General features: G+C 44.3%; 1 protein-coding gene across 2 annotated transcripts; it reads right to left on the reverse strand.

Annotated features, from left to right (window-relative positions):
• Positions 1 to 750: 750 nt before the first annotated feature.
• LOC131216828 (UDP-N-acetylglucosamine--peptide N-acetylglucosaminyltransferase 110 kDa subunit) lies at positions 751 to 17,555 on the reverse strand. Of its 2 annotated transcripts, none has more exons than XM_058211412.1 (8): positions 17,176 to 17,555; positions 16,279 to 16,465; positions 15,283 to 15,493; positions 14,968 to 15,151; positions 14,825 to 14,893; positions 10,022 to 10,218; positions 1,961 to 4,066; positions 751 to 1,857 (listed from the first exon to the last, which is right to left on the reverse strand). In XM_058211412.1, exons 1-8 carry the CDS (start codon positions 17,290 to 17,292, stop codon positions 1,593 to 1,595), a joined length of 3,336 nt encoding a protein of 1,111 aa, XP_058067395.1. In that variant the 5' UTR covers positions 17,293 to 17,555; the 3' UTR covers positions 751 to 1,592. The 2 variants fall into 2 exon arrangements, with proteins under 2 accessions (XP_058067395.1, XP_058067396.1); XM_058211413.1 differs by lacking the exon at positions 17,176 to 17,555 and adding an exon at positions 16,578 to 16,680.
• Positions 17,556 to 17,848: the final 293 nt, after the last annotated feature.

Consider the following 17,848-nt stretch of genomic DNA (forward strand, 5'->3'; position numbering starts at 1 on the left):
TGTTTTTCCTTGTTTGCCAATGACAAGAAAACAACAGCAGGCGTTTACAGTGGGTGTTTGAGTGGTTTCTTCCGTGGCCCGTAAGGGTTGTTCTGTCGTTGCGCTGTGGCTTCGTAGAGAGTTTGCATTTTTCTACAACACAGCTAACTGTACAATGAATACTAGATTCCTTTTTATGATGATTTATTGAAGACCTTTCTTACGTCGACACTCTTTAAGTTGGACCACTGCACGCCAAAAAATACCGGGAAATTTGAAATTGAACATCTCGAAATGTTTTTATTTCTATGTTGGCAATACTGGTTGTCAACAGCTGTTTGCAATTATGCCTCAAAATATTTACTAGTTTGCGATACGCGGCCTTTCGTAAACAACTAAAAGTGAATGATTGGTTTGTTACAATGTCTGACAAAACTCATCAACACACTGCAATTAACTTTGTGTGCGGAATGAATTTTCCGAGCAACACACTTTGAACATGTAAACAAGCTCTATCGAAAGCAAGAGTTTCCAAGAACACTATGTTCAAAGAGCGTCGGTAAGCCTTGAAGACGAGACACGGTGAACTGATGAGCTACACGCTAATAAACGCCACATTTAGAACTTCCAACTCACCGAAACCACATATTTTCTCAAACCGTAAGCAGCCCGAAAGATCTCTTTTTTGTGGGCAGTGATTCTTGCATTGTTCGGATGAGCAAAAAAAACAATAAAATATGCAATACCCAGCCGTTTGTTAAGTAATTGTAAACGTGTTTCTGGTTTTTTTTATAGTAGCATACATTCGAAATACCTTAAAACCTACATGTCCGTCCGCCTGTGTAAATTATGGAAGGCGTACTACCGACCACCATCCTATGATGGTTTCTACGATTTCTTCCAATCTGCGGATTGTTATTCATCCTTAGTTATGATACGACGAAGGAAAATATGTACACTATAAAAAATCCGCATTAATAGCAAGAACGTGTTTTGAAAAAACGGTTTCCTTACGCACGACATCACACACTTCTTCCTTGGCAGACTAAAACATTTTGTGTGTAGCTAATAAACCTGTGGTCATGAAACAAAGATCTGGGGAGTCGAATGTCCTATCAATTTATTGTTGATGAAACGTCATCTAGCGGTATGTACACAAAGTTTTATCTAATGGAGAAAACGTAGCAATCTTATCGGACAGATACTTTCGTTTTGTGTCCGCACGTTTTAGTTGTAAGAGAAATGCTGTAATGATTGAAATTAAATTAAAACTTATTAACCGCCTCTGCACTAGCGATTTGTGGCTTTGTAGAAAAAAGAAAAGAAAACAAGTCCCTTCTGCTAGCTACCGCCCTAACAATACGTCCTAACATAGGAAAAATCTTACAAAAATAGCAACAAAACCCATTCCGTTAAAACCACCGAAGCCAGTGGCGCTATTGAAATGTTTGCGCAAACAGTCGCGCGTGCGTGCGTATATTCGAAACGTGAAAACCGATAAGAGAAGAATAAAAAGCCATCGTCGGTGTTAGAGAGGGCAACATTTGTGCTCCTTAATCTGCACCATGAGTGTCGTTTTCCGCCGAATCCTCCCCCTAGGGTCGTGGGGGTTTTTACTTTTGTTTGGCCGAAATGTGATCGGGCCGTTCGCCGCGCCCAAACCGTTCCCACATTTTGTAGAACACTGTTTCCAGCCCTTGCGCGTACTGCTTACAGTCGAACAGGGGGCTTTCGCAGCGCGCTATCCAAACACGGGCCCGAATTGCTTTCAGATATTCCCGATCGGTGCCAAGTTTGACCGCAATGTCCTGGTACTCTTGGCGCGATTTGGCGATCAGTTCCGGGCACCCTAGTGTTGCCAGCTGCGATGCGGCGACCCTTTGTGTTTACATGAAAGAGAGAGAGCAAATAAAAAAATATTAATTTTGTGTTCACTACAAAGCAGTGTTCTGTTGACATTGCGTTTGTCTATGATACCTACCTCGAGGCAAGCGTTTCTGCCGGTAACGTTACGACCGGGGTTCCCGTCCATAGCACATCCATCGAAGTCGTGTGGCCATTGCAGAGCGGCGTATCTAGGCACACGTCGGCAAGCTGTCCTCGACGGACGTGCTCCTCCTTTGCGGCAACGTTCGAGAAAATAATTCGCCCAGCCGGGATGCCCATCTGTTGGGCGGTGGCCTGAATGTTGGCCTCCCCGACGGCGGGGAAGCGCAACAGCCACAACACAGAGTTGGGCACGTGCTTCAGTATGTAGATCCACGATTGTAGCGTCAGCGGATCGATCTTGTACAACTGATTAAAGTTGCAGTACACGATCGCATCGTCCGGCAGGCCGTACTGTTGACGGGTGGTTACCACAATGTTTTGCGGGACCTCTTCGCCGGTTGCGGCCTTGTTGTTGGTCTGGGTCGTCGCCAGCCCATTCTGCACCACCACTCCGTTTAACGAAGTTTGCACCTGGCCACTGGCGATCATAGTTTCGATCGGTGTCGTCGTCGGCAGTTCCGCTACTTTGTGCTGAATTTCCACCGGTTTGTTGGAATGCACTACCTCGCGCACCGTTTTGACGTCGGTGCTCTCGACCAGCGGCGACAGATCGGTCGCATTGATGACGGCCACGTTGTCAGCAAGCGAAGCGTTCTGCGCCCTGTTGCTCACGATGACGCGCTCCTTCAGGTGCGGGAACATCTGCCGATGGTCGCCGATGAAGTAGGTGTGCGGCATGTACGCCAACTTCTCGCTGTACTGTGCCTCGAGCGAGAGGGGCGAAGTTACGGGATCGGTGATAATGTAGTCCATAAACGAGGCGCCACTCGTGCCCGGGTAACCGAGCCACATAACCTGTACCGGGGCCGGTCGAAGGGCAAAGATTTCGTTTCTCGCGCCCTTGGTGTAGCCGTTCATGTTTACGAGAATGTTGATACCATCGGCGTGGATACGATCGGCTGCCTTGCCATTGCACGGCACTTGCGACAGGTCGATGAAGTGCTCCGACTCGCGGCTTATCTTCCCCCGGAACGTGGTTCCGTCGTCGGAGCTGAGCGCGTAGCAAAAGATCTCAACCCGCGAACGATCGTGCAGACCGGGGATGGATTGCATCAGATGAGACGTTGGATGATTGCCGAAATCACTGCTCACGTATCCGATGCGCAGGCGGCCACCGTTTAGCTCGCGCCCAAACTTGTACGGTGGCTTGTGCAGCACGTTGATCTTCTCCAGACAGAGATTGGCATGGCGCGCAGCAATCGTCTTGCGGAACTCGTGCGACAACGGGTACAGCATCGAGTGGTGCGGGTGCACCGATGGCAAACGGTTCTTCTCCAGCTGATCGGCCACTATGGCCACCAGCTTCTTCATGCGCGCCTCGTAGTCCGTCCAATCGCACACAATTTGCAGACAGTGCGCCAGATTGCAGTACGCGTCCGGAAAGTCCGGCTTCAGCTTGAGTGCGGTCCGGTACGACTGAATCGCTTCCGGGATGTTGCCCGAGTCCTTGTGTATGCTGGCCAAATTGCTGTGCGCGTCGGCAAAGGCCGGGTTAATCTGGATGGCGCGCGTGTAGCACTGCAGTGCACCGGCCACATCTTGCATTTCCTTCAGTGTGTTACCCATGTTCGAGTACGCGTCGGCAAATGTGGGCTGAATGCGAATCGCTTCTTTGTAGTGCAACAACGCTTCATTGAGCTTGCCCTGCTGCTGTAGCACCGACGCGAGGTTCGAATGGGCCGCAGCAAACTCGGGAAACACTTCGAGCGCCTTGAGATAGAGACGCGTCGCTTCCTCGATGTAGCCTTGCTCGCGCTTAATATTGGCCAAGTTGTTGAGCGAATCGGCATGGTTGGGGCACAGGCGCAGGGCAATGTTGTAGCACTCCTCCGCCTCCTTCACCTGACCCTTCTCCTTCAGTGCGTTCGCTAGGTTGCAGTACGCGTCCGGGAAGTTGGGCTGCAAATCGATCGCCCGGCGGTACGTATCGATGGCCAAATCGATCAACCCTTGCTCGTAGTAAACGCACGCCAGATTTCCGTGGACGACCGCATTGTTTGGCGACAGATTAAGCGCCCGAAGGTAAGCAGCAACGGCTCTGTAAAATACCAAAGAACGAAACGAGACAACTCATCAGAACTGATTCCTGTGTACGATACGACGTCAAACTGGTTTATACTGCAGAGCATAACGATTTAACAACGAGAACCGCCGACTGGTGATTTATTGCGACGTGAATGAATAATTACTTCAAATGCTGCTGCATTGCCATGCAAAGAATTTAAATTGTGTCATCTTCATATCGCAACCTAACTCTACTACATCGGCCACAGAGTGGAATGTTCTTCTCGGGGGTTCTTCACAGGTAAAAGACGCGAATGAAATTTTCATTTCAGAATTCCCAACCGGAGCTATAGTCTCCGGCGATTTCCCGGTTCTCGTTACCTGCCATCAGGCGGCTCCCAACGACCGGAACATAAAAGTAAACTTAATTGAAATAGACTTTCTCCAATCACCTGCCGAGGCGTGCAGCAGGATTATGAGGATTATGTGCACGTCGTCCACCAGTCTGCGTGTGCGCCCACGGTTTAAATGCTAGGAATCAATTTCAATTCTCCATCTTATGGGTGGTTGGTCTCGTGCTTCGTGCCAGGATGAATCGGGACGCACAACGCAAGTTCGTTCGTTCGTTCATTTGTTTATTTGCTCCATCGACGCGCTCTCTCGGCTTGGGGTCGCTCGATAAAGATCAATCAAGGACCAGACCAGGAGATGTTGATGATGACGGTAGAGCGACGAGCAGTGGCAGCAGGAAGTTTAACAAATTCCATTACATCAATAAGATTATTTTTAGAAATCATCACTTCTCCTTCGGAGGCACAAACGATAGACGAAGAAATTGGGGACACACGCAAAAACACGTCAACAGATACGATCTTGGTTTTCAATTCCAAAGCCCATTCTGTGAGCCAACCACAACCATGCCATTGGAACGATGTGTGGGTGTGAACGGAAAAACGTTGGTAATGCATGGAAAAAATGAAACCTTTAAATAGGTTCATCTGAAAGCTGCTCCCAAAAAAAGGATGCATCAACCAACAACAAGGGCATGAGCAGGAAAGTGATTCTCTTCTAGCACAGCATAAAAACTGATTGCCCTCTTCAACCGCCACCAACCAGACCAGACCACACAGTCCTTGCTGGCTGGCGTGGGACGAGAGAGCTCAGATTTTGAATTGTCCGTAACGAAGCACCCACCACTTCAGACCATCGTTGTGCGTGACTTTCGCGCCACTTACACGGAAACACGGAATTGTTTGACCTGTGAAAACCAGAAATAATACATCTAAAGGTACTTCAAAATGTTCTATGGCGTACACTGCCGCGTCACGCAGCAGGAGCGCACCACGAACCACAGACACGAGCCGAGCCGAGCGACATATACAGACATTGAAAAAACCGCCTCGCAAAAGGCCTAATTACGGGGCTCTGTCTGGATAAGGACTAATTGAGAAAAAAAGCCCCTCGGAAAGACTGTTTAAACTCTCATCGGGCGTACACAGGCAACAAACTAGCCTAAGAACAAGACACATTATGTAGTATGTTGAAAGCATAATTCGTAGAAAATGAAGCTAGATATTATATTCGCATTTGACTGGATTTACCGACTGTTGTTATTCATGTTTAATAAAGGTTTCAAGGCCACCTTCATAAAGTCATCTTCTGCCACTTTGCTAACCTTTTGATGTAGAACTTAATCCAATCGAAACATCCTTCCTGGCTCGCTTTCAGCTCCGACAGCGAGTTGAACGGATGGTAAGGCGTTATGCGCACGATAGTGTAAATTACAATGCACTGATAATCCATGTTCGAAGTCCTGTTCTGTGCCGTGTGGAACACCGAGTTAGAAAATATACACTGCACCGATCAAAACGGATAGCACCAAGGCAGAGGAACGACACGACGGTGCGTGGTGCTGACGGCAGATTGTACCTGTTTTGTCGAACAACATCGCCGACAAATGCAATTTGGCACTCTTGTGATGTTCTAGTTCTCTAGCCGCGCACCCGACGTTCAACATTTCACTACCATATTCTCTCTTTCTACCCACTGTCTGCGGCCTCAGTTTTGTGGACGGTACACGACGTTACTCCTGCTCAAAATCAAACAAACAAAATTGGCCAGGATCTTATGAAATAGCCAAAAACACGGTTGTCAACAAGCCAAATAATGCTGCCATTCGACGCAAAAACAAATTCACAAGTCGCCATGTAATGAGTAGCAATTTAGCAGTTCGTTTGGAATGATGGCCCTCGACATATATCGGGGCCCGTCGTTGGCAACCGCGGCGTGATACGCTAGAAATCGTAAATCGTTAGCCATATCCGGAGGTGCACAAGAATAGCATCGAAGAAAGCACGTAAAATGTCAAAAGGTAGGTCGCCTTGGGGTTCGCAACCGCATCAACCGATTCCCCCCGACGACGACCGTGCCGTGACAAACACAGATGCCAACTTTTTGGCCTCTGGTGGGCGACTCTTGGAGACGATATCTGATGGAAACGATTCCGTGTGGTTCTGTGATTTACTTTCGGTCAACAAACGGTGTCGCAGCGCGAAGGTGTTTTATGTGGAACGAAGTAGCAAGTGTATCGCCGCAAGAGCTCTTGTGACTAATCTGAATGGAAAAAATAATAAAATCAGAACTGAAAGTTTATCTACTATCACTTCAGGCACAAAAGTGAACCAAATGTCACGCGTGTAACACAAGGCGAGCCTTGCCACCAGAATGTTGAAGGTGTGACTCTCTAGCCGTGTTCGTTCGGCAGGGAACGTACGGTAGTTGTGATCCTGACCCCCAAGAGACGGTTGCTTGCTAACGTAGCGGTGCAATTAAATTTGCGATGAGAAACACCTGCTCTTTTGATGATGATCCAATTAAGCCGGGCCTCTTTCGACCGGAACATAAACGGGGGGCCGGGTCTTTTGCTTTCTTAGGGAAATCTGACCAATGCGCGGATGAAACGCTTGCAAATGCTTCGAATGAAAACATGAATTATGTGCACCATAGCACAACAGAGCGGGATTAGAAAAAATATAAGACGCATTTTCCGACTAATAAAAGATGTTGCGTGCCCATCGGCTAATCTCGTTCGTGAGAGCATCGTCACTGGCACCGCTGCTGTCATTCAATATCCACTGGTAATGCATTAATCTCTGTTGGTCATTCGGTCAGATTCAAATGCGAAACTCTCATTTGAAAATAAAATTAAAAAGTTAGATGTGGGCCATCTCCACCCTTCATCGGTGATCATTCATGTTCGACCGGGAAGCCGGCCGGCCGGCTGGCTGGCTGGCTGCTGACCAAAATGCATTGGAATGTTCAAAAATAACTCCTCAAAGTGGATGAATTTGCACTCAGCATTTGCATTTAAAAATAAAGTATGTGTATAAAGAATCATGTTCGAATAATTAATTGATTACTGCACACCGATCAGAACTTGTCCATAACTACACAACACTTTAAAGATGGGTGCGTGGCATTTGCGTCGATTATAAAAATAGTGTGCAAATCGTTGACAGGAAATTCGCTGAATGCGACGTGAAAAATGTGACACACGTCTGGGTTGGCACAAGATAAACACGTTAAGTATCTACATAGGCCACGTAACAGTCATAGAATTACACAACATCCGACGAGAAAGTAAATGGTTTTGGAGGGTTCAAAGTTTGGCATTTTCTAGTTTTTCTTTGCTTTTCGCTATCCACCAACGCGCGCGGTACCGTTGTCTTTGGAGGGACTTTTGTTTGTTCAGCTTTCGCTAACATTTTTCTGCCTTACCAAAAAAAAAACAACCCCACCAAAAGCAGCCACAAATTCAACTTGGCTAAACTAGAACCATTTAAAGTTTGTAAATGGAAATAAAGTTGTTGCATAGCATGGGCTTCAACTTCAAAATCTTCGGTGGACACCCGTGCTCGGGGCCTCAACTGTGTGAAACTGTGTATTACTTTTTTCGTCCTATTTCGTTTCTAACATTGCGATCACAACCTAAAGGCCACCCGGATAAAGGTTTTTTTTATTGCATTTGTTAGATCTATTTTTTAGGTTTATTGAACCAGTTGGCTAATGAACAGTCTACTGTACACTACTATTCGTTTTTTTCTGTGCTAAAACCACGAACTCGAGTTTATGATGCTGCTTCGGAACGGCGCGCGTTTGCCAAAACCATAATGTTCGCAACCGTGTTCGGCGTCGGCTAAATCGGAACTGTGCACGAAGGCGGTACCACAGCCGAATTCGACGACAGGACACGTTTTCTCTCATAAATAATTTCCATGCTGAACAATTTTCGCGTTTTTTCCCACCGGCCACACGATACTCAATTCTATCCAACTTTCGCTCTCTCTCTCTCTCTGTATTACTAGAAAGGTGTTCTCTTGCTCTCCGCTGTAAGGAGAATGTTTTTATTATAGGCTCCGGATCCACTTTCGACTTGGCAGATGAATAGGTATACTTTTCTGACAAAGAAGGATAAAACAGGACTCCAGGAGTAACGCAGGATTTTTAAAAAGATACCGTTAAAAAGCCACCACCGCCGGTACTCGTGCACTATGAGAGCCGCGGCTTAATGGTTCCACACAGAAGTGGAAATATTATGGCGACAAACAGGGCCGCGCCAGCCCTTCAAGATGTAAAAGAACACCACGGACGCTAGGCACGCTCTTTTCCATTTCGCAACCCATTGAAGCAAATATTATAAACCAACCGTTGCGTGATGAAAAATGGAGTTGAATTGCGTACTTGAGCGATAAGTTCTCAGCAGTCGGGAGCAAAGAAGCAATGGGGCGCGCGAAATATTTATAGGAATAGTGCTGCCGCCAGCTGGTAACAGTTTTTTCTTTCATTGTCACGCAGCAGTAAGGATTACTAACCCACGGGCGTTCAGTTCTACCTTTGCTACTTCAGAAGGATCCGCAAGTACGTCCGCTTTGACGGCTCAATGCTGTGCTGCTTGACTGGGCATGGTAATCGTTGAAGCATAATGTAATACTTGAAAATGTTCGTTATGTCAGAGAAAACTGCACTGAAGAGGGAAACCACTACCTAATTCTCACGATAGTACAATCAACTTTGCAGCACTAGAATTATCATTTTTCGAACGTCAAGGAAGAAGAATGTTCTCGACACGGAAATAAATTATGCAGGGCATAAAATGTTAAAAACATACAGTTGACCACGAGGTAAATCATCAATCAACCGACGCAGGGTACACGCGAACATGACCGGTTACAAATGCAATATCACAACTTTGCTACGCCGTTTACACTGTGGCTTCGTATCGACATCAGGCAGTCACCGTTGGTTAGGAAATTTTCATGAAAGATTTATCACCTTCGATTGTTTTTTTTATGTGTGCCTTTCGTTGAACTGACCTCACACGGGCCAGCGTTACGTGGCCGCGTTGAGCACTTGATAGTAAAATACCTACGAGACGTGTGTGCCCCACCGCCCGTCGAGCCAAAAATAATCCCCGTAACACGGTTGATCGATTTCGCTCCATGGAGCAATCATCAGTACCCGAAGGGAAGAAGGTCTTATCTGAACCGAAAAAAACAACATGGTTCGCATAAAATGTGTCAAGCAGAATATATGTATATCACGGAAGGGAAACAGTTGAACAGTTCAAATAGCATGGTTCCCTGTTCCGTTAGCCCAATCAGGTAAGGACCGAACCAGAACCAGAAAGATGGAGAGGCTTGACCAACACACATGATCGATCATCAGTGTGTCGTCACCCACATCAAAGCTAAACCACATTCTGACCGTTCATTCTCTACCCGGGGTGTTACGCAAAAGCGCAACATATTGGTTCATTGGAATTTTATTTTTAAACTTACTGCCCAGCCCCGTTTGCGTAGTGTATATGTTTGTTGTGTGTTTTAGGAGCAGAATCACACCGACACGGTACGGACACACATCAGCGATGGGTCGGCGGCGGCCCAAACGGATGGTGGTAGGATGTAGAGTAAATTGTCTCAGTCTCACTCACCTGTCGAAGATCCGAGCTTCCTTCAGCACGTTCCCCAGGTTGATGTAGGCATCGAGAAAGTTCGGATCGAGGGCGACGGCCTTCTCGAAGTGATGTATCGCCAACCATATTTCGCCCTGTGCATTGAATACGCAGCCCAGGTTGCTCCATGCAACCGCAAAGTCAGGTCGGGTCTCGATGGCTTTCAGATAGCATGCCTAAACGTACCACGAAGCACGACGACCGTGGTCAATTACCATCCACAAACGATTTGTTCGATTTTGGCAAACGTTTTTGTTTTGGTTTCGTATTGTACAAGAAGTATCATTTGAGCCATTTTCATCCATTAGAGAAGGAGGATTCAAATAAATGTTTCAATGATCAAAATATGAGGAAAAAGTAGGAAGGAAAAAGTTGGAACATTAACCAAAACGTTCGTGTGGGAAAAGAGAAGAAAGAAATAAGATGTTAGTATTGTGTTCACGTTGGGGTATAAATATTTTTAGTTATTTCTTTTTTAACATATCCGTATATCTGCCTACACGTTATGAAAATGAACGAAAACAGAACCTGTTTCATGTTGATTTGATTTTGGAAATGAAAAGAAAGCAAAATTCCACTTGCAAAAAGTTATGACAGAGCTTATTTTCAATACTGATTAAAGGATCTACCAACTGGAAATTGCTGTTGTTTTTTACGTCGTCTTTGAACGAAGGCATATTTATTGATGAAATGAGAGAAAAATGATGCAACATGATTTGGTTTGTCAGTTAACTGATTTTTAACAAGGATTTGTATTTTCAGGCAAAGCTCAAAACAACATGAAAGAAGTCTTCGATAGAAACTGCAAGCCACTGTTTCCATGCTACTCCAGCAAATAGCAGCCATGTTCAAGAGGCAACTTCATGTCGGGGAATAAGAAAATGCTAATTTATCATTACACACGTGCACTCATTGCAATCATTAATGCTCTCATTTCATCATGTACGTTCCAAGCGGCCAAACATTGCAATCTGCAGCAAGATACGTTAGTATCCTTTTGTGTGTCTCCTTATTTCTCGGTCCCTCTCGCTGTCTCGAGTTCGGGGGATGAATTCCTTTCGGATCCTGTTTTGGGCTTCAAGAACTCTAATGCAAATCCACACGCACGAACAGAGAAACGCAACGGGAGCAAAACGGAATTGCGCGACGCGCGACAGTCAAGTGAAACACCGCTTTGGTGAGGTCTTGTGTGTGAATATATGGCGGCTGGTTATCCGCGCAGCAAATGCGACCCTTTCAGGAAAGGAAATGGCCCGGTTCCGTTTCTGTTTTTGTTGCTTCTTTTGCCTAAACGCAACACAGGAAGAAAGGGGGAGCCTATATAAGCTCTATCAACAACCCGTTGCACCCTCCGCACACGGTGTGTCTGAGCGGACGGGTTATGGTGGATGCGCCGGTGATACTGGTTGGAGTAGGATCCAGAAGGAAGTTGCAGAAAAACCTTTAAAAACAGCTACGAATGAAAAGTCTGTGAAAGAATGTTGTTTGTTTTGGCTCTATACACGGTCTATTATTTTGTTTTGTGCAAAGAATTATGCTGCGACGATCTTTTTTCACCGTTGCTTTAGAGGCGAATATGGCGGTGCTGTGTTTCGACGGAAGATTAGTTTGCAGGAGGGAGCTGACGGAACTTTGTTTTCTCAACCATCGTAAATCGCGTGTATTGTAAATTTTACAACAAAAACAAAAGATGCAGAGCTAATGGGGGAAGCAGAAGTTAGAATCAGTTGCTAGAATGTTTGACAGATTTTCTCTGAAAATGAGGAAGGTTGCTAAACAATTTGAAACATGATGATTTCCGTGTTTAAATGTAAAACTGGCACAATAACATTTCAAAAAAACTAAACAAACCATAAGTATAGAAGTGTGATCAACCAACGACCTCGTTAAGTAGTTGTTGCTACACCAGAATATTTTTCATATGGAACTTATTCAATTTTTACAAGAACATGTTATTATAATCTTTCTGAACTGACGGTAGCAAATCTCATATTACCTGCCAACTTGGCGGCTTGGAAATTATAACCCTTATCATCGCGTCTGATAAAAGGAAAGGATGAACGACATTTTATTTTATACCCGAAGCAATATTAAAAGTTTGCAAACAAAACACTACTTTGAATGCATGACATGTACCCGAATTTTCCATAGTATCATGTGCTAAAAAGCAAAGTGAAGAATCAAATGAGAGCAATAATATTTGTTTACTATTACCATAACGGATAACGAAAATGACTTAAGTGAAGAAAAACAAAAATGCACATAGGGGACACCACAGTTCAAAGTTGATCTACATGTTCGTGTTTCAAAACTGACAGGAATCATCTTTTCAGACAGATCTTTTCAGAATCATCTTGGCTACCGTTAGTACATTCCAAATTCGTCTAAAATGAAAATCAGCAAAATTAATGAACCTGTGAAGAATTGTGCGAGTGCAAAGAGAGTGCAGTTTGTTTACTCGATTCGTTTCGACACCTAAAACACTCAATAATGAGAAAAAAATATAGAAATCATCATGTTTTAGCATATATTATATTGCAGTTTACACAAACCTGCAAAGAATGAAATTAGTAGGAAAAAATAGATAGTTTGGTGGCGCTGGACCCATCAACGATCTATTCGCTTTCATAGTGCGACAGAAGCCTGAAATATTGCACTATCTTCCATTTCAAAGGGTCACCCGTCACCCGTTGCGGTATTTAATCGATGATTTACTTGGCAATGTTAATTCCAAAGACGATGGAAGATATTGTCAATGTTTCAGCCTCCTGTATAAAGGGTATGCAGTTTTAAAAACTAAATAAAATCATTCAACATGCAAAATATCAGAGAAAATCTGTCAAACAGGAACTGGAAACGTATCCATGCTTCTGCTTGTCCATAGCGGCTGCCGTCTATCGCCAGTACGCTGAGGCTAGAGAATTTCGCGCTGTAATTATACATTTATCACATTTTCTATGCACAATGTGTAGTTTTTGAATATAATTATATCGTAGCTGTGGTGATGTAGGTTTTTTCTGCGCACTTCAATCTGGTTCTAGCACATAAATTATAAGAATTACACTATTCTTTGCTATTCGATTTTTCCCAAGACAAGATATGTCCTAATACATTATTTAGTTGTAAAAATATCTGACAGCAAAGAATTGTGCTCTCATAATTCCATGTACAAGATTTAAGAAGAGTTGGAAGAGATGTTAGAGTTTCGAGAAGAAAAACAATAGTATAAAACATAACACGACGAAAAAATAATCGAAAACGCGCCGTGTTTCACAGTGGTGTAGAAGCAATTTCCGATCGCACATCCTTCCGCATCCGTTGACGGCAACATAAATGGGAACTAAAGAGAGTTATTGGTGTAAGTGCGTGTGGATTTGTTGTTTTCATGGACGTGGCTTTTCGATACTGCCATATGTTTGCCTCGGCCACGCTTGTAAATGTAATTCTGTAGTACGATGTAAAAAATAAAATTGTGTCTATGCGGTGTCCATAGGACTATTCGAAACACATGAAATGTTATAAATGTTTCGAATAATGCTATTCAATCGATTCAAGCCACATTGAAAAGATATCTCGCTCCTAAAACGCCTAATCCTCCTTCCTCGCCATTCAGTTTAGTCTAAAAGTTACTGTTGAAGAAAATTTGAATATTCGGCATATGTTTGAGGCACCATCCTCACCGAACAAGGTTATGAGTCTTCCCTGGATTCCTCGTCCTGGTGGGTAGAGTAAACGATCCGCCATAGCATATTCTTGTCTATGCCAAGATGCCACCAGCACGAGAAACTCCAATTGACGGGAAGATACAACACTTGTTCGTGCCACTTGAAAATCAAACAAATTACGTTACCTGCCGCCAGCAGTAATCCGGAACATCACTTAAAAATAATCTTAATTTCAGCTCGCGCTCTCTAACGCCGTAACGGGATATTCCGATAGAGCTGCGCGCGTAGTTCTTTCGCGTTGTCGAAGACCCGCAGCAGTCGAAGAAGATGTATTTTGGAGTAATGATCTGGTGTACTTGGGTCGCTTGCTGTTCAATCGATTACGCCACGTGGTCGTCTGGATTCTTTCAAGGCAGGTAATCATTTCAACTGGCACAAACAAATCGTTGCGGAACGTTTCAATCGAAAGCGCTCGAGTGCATGTATTATTATGCGTTTTCATCAATATTTGACTGGCTCGATCGATTGAAACGTTCACGTCATGCAAAATAAGGCACATAACTGCGGCTGAAATAGTTTAAGGCAAAAGTCACATTATCATCATTCAGCTATGGATTTCGCACACATATTATCTCCGCAACGGTCGTTACTGGAATATGTAAAGGCACTATAAACCTAGATGAAATCGGAATGATTGTTTCGGGTGTGGATTCAAAACATAAATAAAGGTTGGCGATTTCGTTTGTGTGAAGATGTTTCTGTTTTCTTTTTGCTAATGCTATGTAGCCTCTCTTTGAGGTATGCAAATTTAATTCGAAAATCGTACTTAAAATTTATGTTTTCTACAAAACTTTCCATTTAACACGTGTCTAAGGAATTTACACATTAAATATTCATTTTTAAATGTGGGATTGGTTGATTTCTCAATCATTCTTTTCAGTTAATTGTTCGATAGACACTTGCATACCCGTAGGATAAACTGTGTGATAAAACTCTATTCACACACCTTTTCTACGGACGAGAAAAATGGCAACGCTTCGAAACGTTACAACCCATAAGTTACAGGTCTATGCTGTGTGGATGTATATTTTTACAAAGATTGGACATGTGGGCTTACCTTTGCTTCGTCGAGCCGACCAAGAGCTTTCAGTAGATTGCCCAAATCACTTCTAACGCAATACAGATCCTGAAGAATGTGGGAAAAGGAAATAATAGTTGTTCATAATCAGCTTCCTAGAGAAGGTCGCAAAAAAAACCTACCGGATTGTATTGCAAAGCGGTAACGTACGCTTGAACCGCCTGTTCCATGTCACGGGCTGCAACCAGTGCGGCGGCCAGGTTGATGTACCCGTCGATGAAATCGGGCTTCAGTCGCACCGCATGACGGTAATTTTCTAGAGCTTCCTGCAGTTGTCCGCGTTCCTTATAAACATTTCCCAAATTGCTGCGAGGGAGAAAGCATTTTGAGTAACGTACAACTCAGACAGAATCTCCCGAAGCTGTTGTATTGACAGGCAAACCCTTCCCTTCACCGACAATATATTTTTCTCCAAATGTTTGTTATCTTTTTCTTACCTGTACGCCTCGGCAAGCAATGGGTTTTGCTTGATCGCCAGGGTAGAAAACTGAGCCGATTTGTCCAATCGACGGCATTGGAAGTGAATTGATGATAGCAGCAAAAGTACGCCAGTGTTGTTGCTCTCTTGCCGCCACAGCTGCATGCAATGCCTTTCAGCGTTTTCATAATCCACTGCTTGGTACTCTCGATGTGCAAGCTCCAGTAAGCCTACAAATTGAATGAGTTAAATGTTTAAATAAAGTTACTCACGATAAATACATTAACAAACAAAAGTATATCGGGAAATATGCGGACAAGTAAAAACAGTTGGGTAAAAAAGAAATCAAATTCAACAAAGCAATTCCCCTCACATTGAGGTTCAACGTGGCGGAAAAGAACAAAGAGAAGAAGAATGGCCAAGAAAATGAGAAAGAGTGTTTCGAGCATTTGAAGAAACCAAGGGGCCAAACCGCAGCCACCACTGTTGTGTGACGCTATCGCTGAGCTTCGGTCACGTTGCAACGAGACAACTCTTGCTGCAACGCATCACATCTTGCCATGAAATGAGTAAACTAATGCGAAAGAGAGCGCGCGCGCCCGGAAAGCGCGTGACCACGGCCACTGGGTGGAAAATCAATATGCGCGTTGTTGTATGACGTTCTTCTGCCCTTGAGCGGGGTAAATTTTAAAATTACATGATATCTATTTTCGGCTCAAAAAGGACACTTTTGTCCTTTAGAAAGCACTTTGAGCACGCAGGTATCGATTTGTTACCGCATTTTATCGTTATTTCAACGTAGACCACTAATATCTAATGGGACGCGAATGGTAGGTACGGAGCAAAGACTATGAGGAGCAAAAAAGGTTGTGGATATTTCGAGGGCCGTGTATTAGATATGCTGGAAAACATCTTCTCGACAGGCGCCACCGACTCGGGGCTTCGTAGTGCTACAAATCTATTGGGAGGGTACCTTTGGTTCCACTCACTTCATTATGCCGTGCTAGAGACTTACCTGCGGAAGACAGCTGATTCGTTGGGTCCATCTTCACGGAAATATTCTGTTGTTGTTGCTGGGCAGCCACGGCGCCCTGTGGGGAACCACCTTGAACTTGCTGCGTAACCGGAACTTGTCCTTGCATTTTTATCGCCTCTACTTTCCGCCGTTTTCGCGTAAGCTCACTGTCGACGGCCGTTGGAATCTGTCACGGTGCATGGAACACGGGAAAGCGTCCGTCCCAAAGTGGGCCGAATTGAAAAATATTCTGATTAGAAGTGAGGATTACATAAACACTGCTCCCTACGGAATAACACCTTCTCACTGCTTTACGTCGGAAGCGTGCGCCTGGATTGAACGAATATAACTACGACGCCACGAGGCGTTGCACCAACCAACTGTACTTGCGATACGTTTACGCCATCTTTTTCCGAATCATTGTCATTCGAGTGAAGGGTGGTTTTCGCTCGCTCAGCTGCCACTAAGATGTTTTGTTTCACATTCCACATCAACATCTCTCACTCACGCGACCTAACTTCCTTTATTAGCGCATACACACATACACACCTCTTTAACCTCTCACTGAGTGCCCTTTTCGATGTGCGCTGATGGCGAAAAACAAAAAAAACTGCCTTTCCATCGCAGATGGCGGCCATTTAATTGGCTTATCGTTTTGTTGGCATAATATTCTAGAACATTTAGAAATGTACTTATTTTGCCCCAAGTCTGATTTTCTATATTTAACTAGGTTACGAATGTACCATGGGTTTGTGCTTAAAAATGATCATTTCAATGTAAATGCAACTATGCTCTATCTTCCGATTCGTACGCTTCAAACCATCAAAACGGCCTCGTTTATTGAAGTGAAATTATTCCACGAATGCAACGCAGTTCGAACAAACTGCCGACACTTACCGTTTGCAAATTGTCCTCCTGATCCAAGTCACCCTCGTTGTTGTTGGTGATTATGTAGTAAACCTGATATGATTGCAATTTTCCTACACCGTTTTCGACATTGTCTACAGAGGACATGGTTCCTCACAGAAAATGCGTGCGATGAATGCTGTGATGGGTAATTGCTCTTTCACATTAAACCATAAGAAGGCCACGGACAGGGTGAGACCCTCTGTTACCAAATTGTAGCTGATTTGTCTTGTGTGGCTTCCTTCTTCACTCGCTAAAACAACTAGCTCTATTGTAATCAAGACACGACAGCACCTGGTTAGTTTTCACAAGAAACCTGCGCAGTTTGACTAATAAGAGCTTGGTTATTGGCTTTTCTAACACTTCAACTTTCAATCGATCACAAAATCGTAATGACTCGTTTGCAGTTGCTCTGCTCGGACTGCTCGGAAAAACACTTGATGCTTCGATGCCTGACTCGATGCTGATTCGTGGCCCCGAGCTCTGACAGCCACTCACTGACAATCCGTTGCCATGTTTGGATGGATTTATATAGATGGCGCTGGTGCGTGATCGCAATAAATACAAAATATGCTGCGTTGCAAACATTTCCAACATGCCACTACATTTTAATATCCTATTGCTAATGGATCTGTGATCTTAAGCAGAACGAATTGCTTGAGAA

This window comes from Anopheles bellator, chromosome 1 (assembly GCF_943735745.2).
Source record: "Anopheles bellator chromosome 1, idAnoBellAS_SP24_06.2, whole genome shotgun sequence".
NCBI lineage: Eukaryota > Metazoa > Arthropoda > Insecta > Diptera > Culicidae > Anopheles > Anopheles bellator.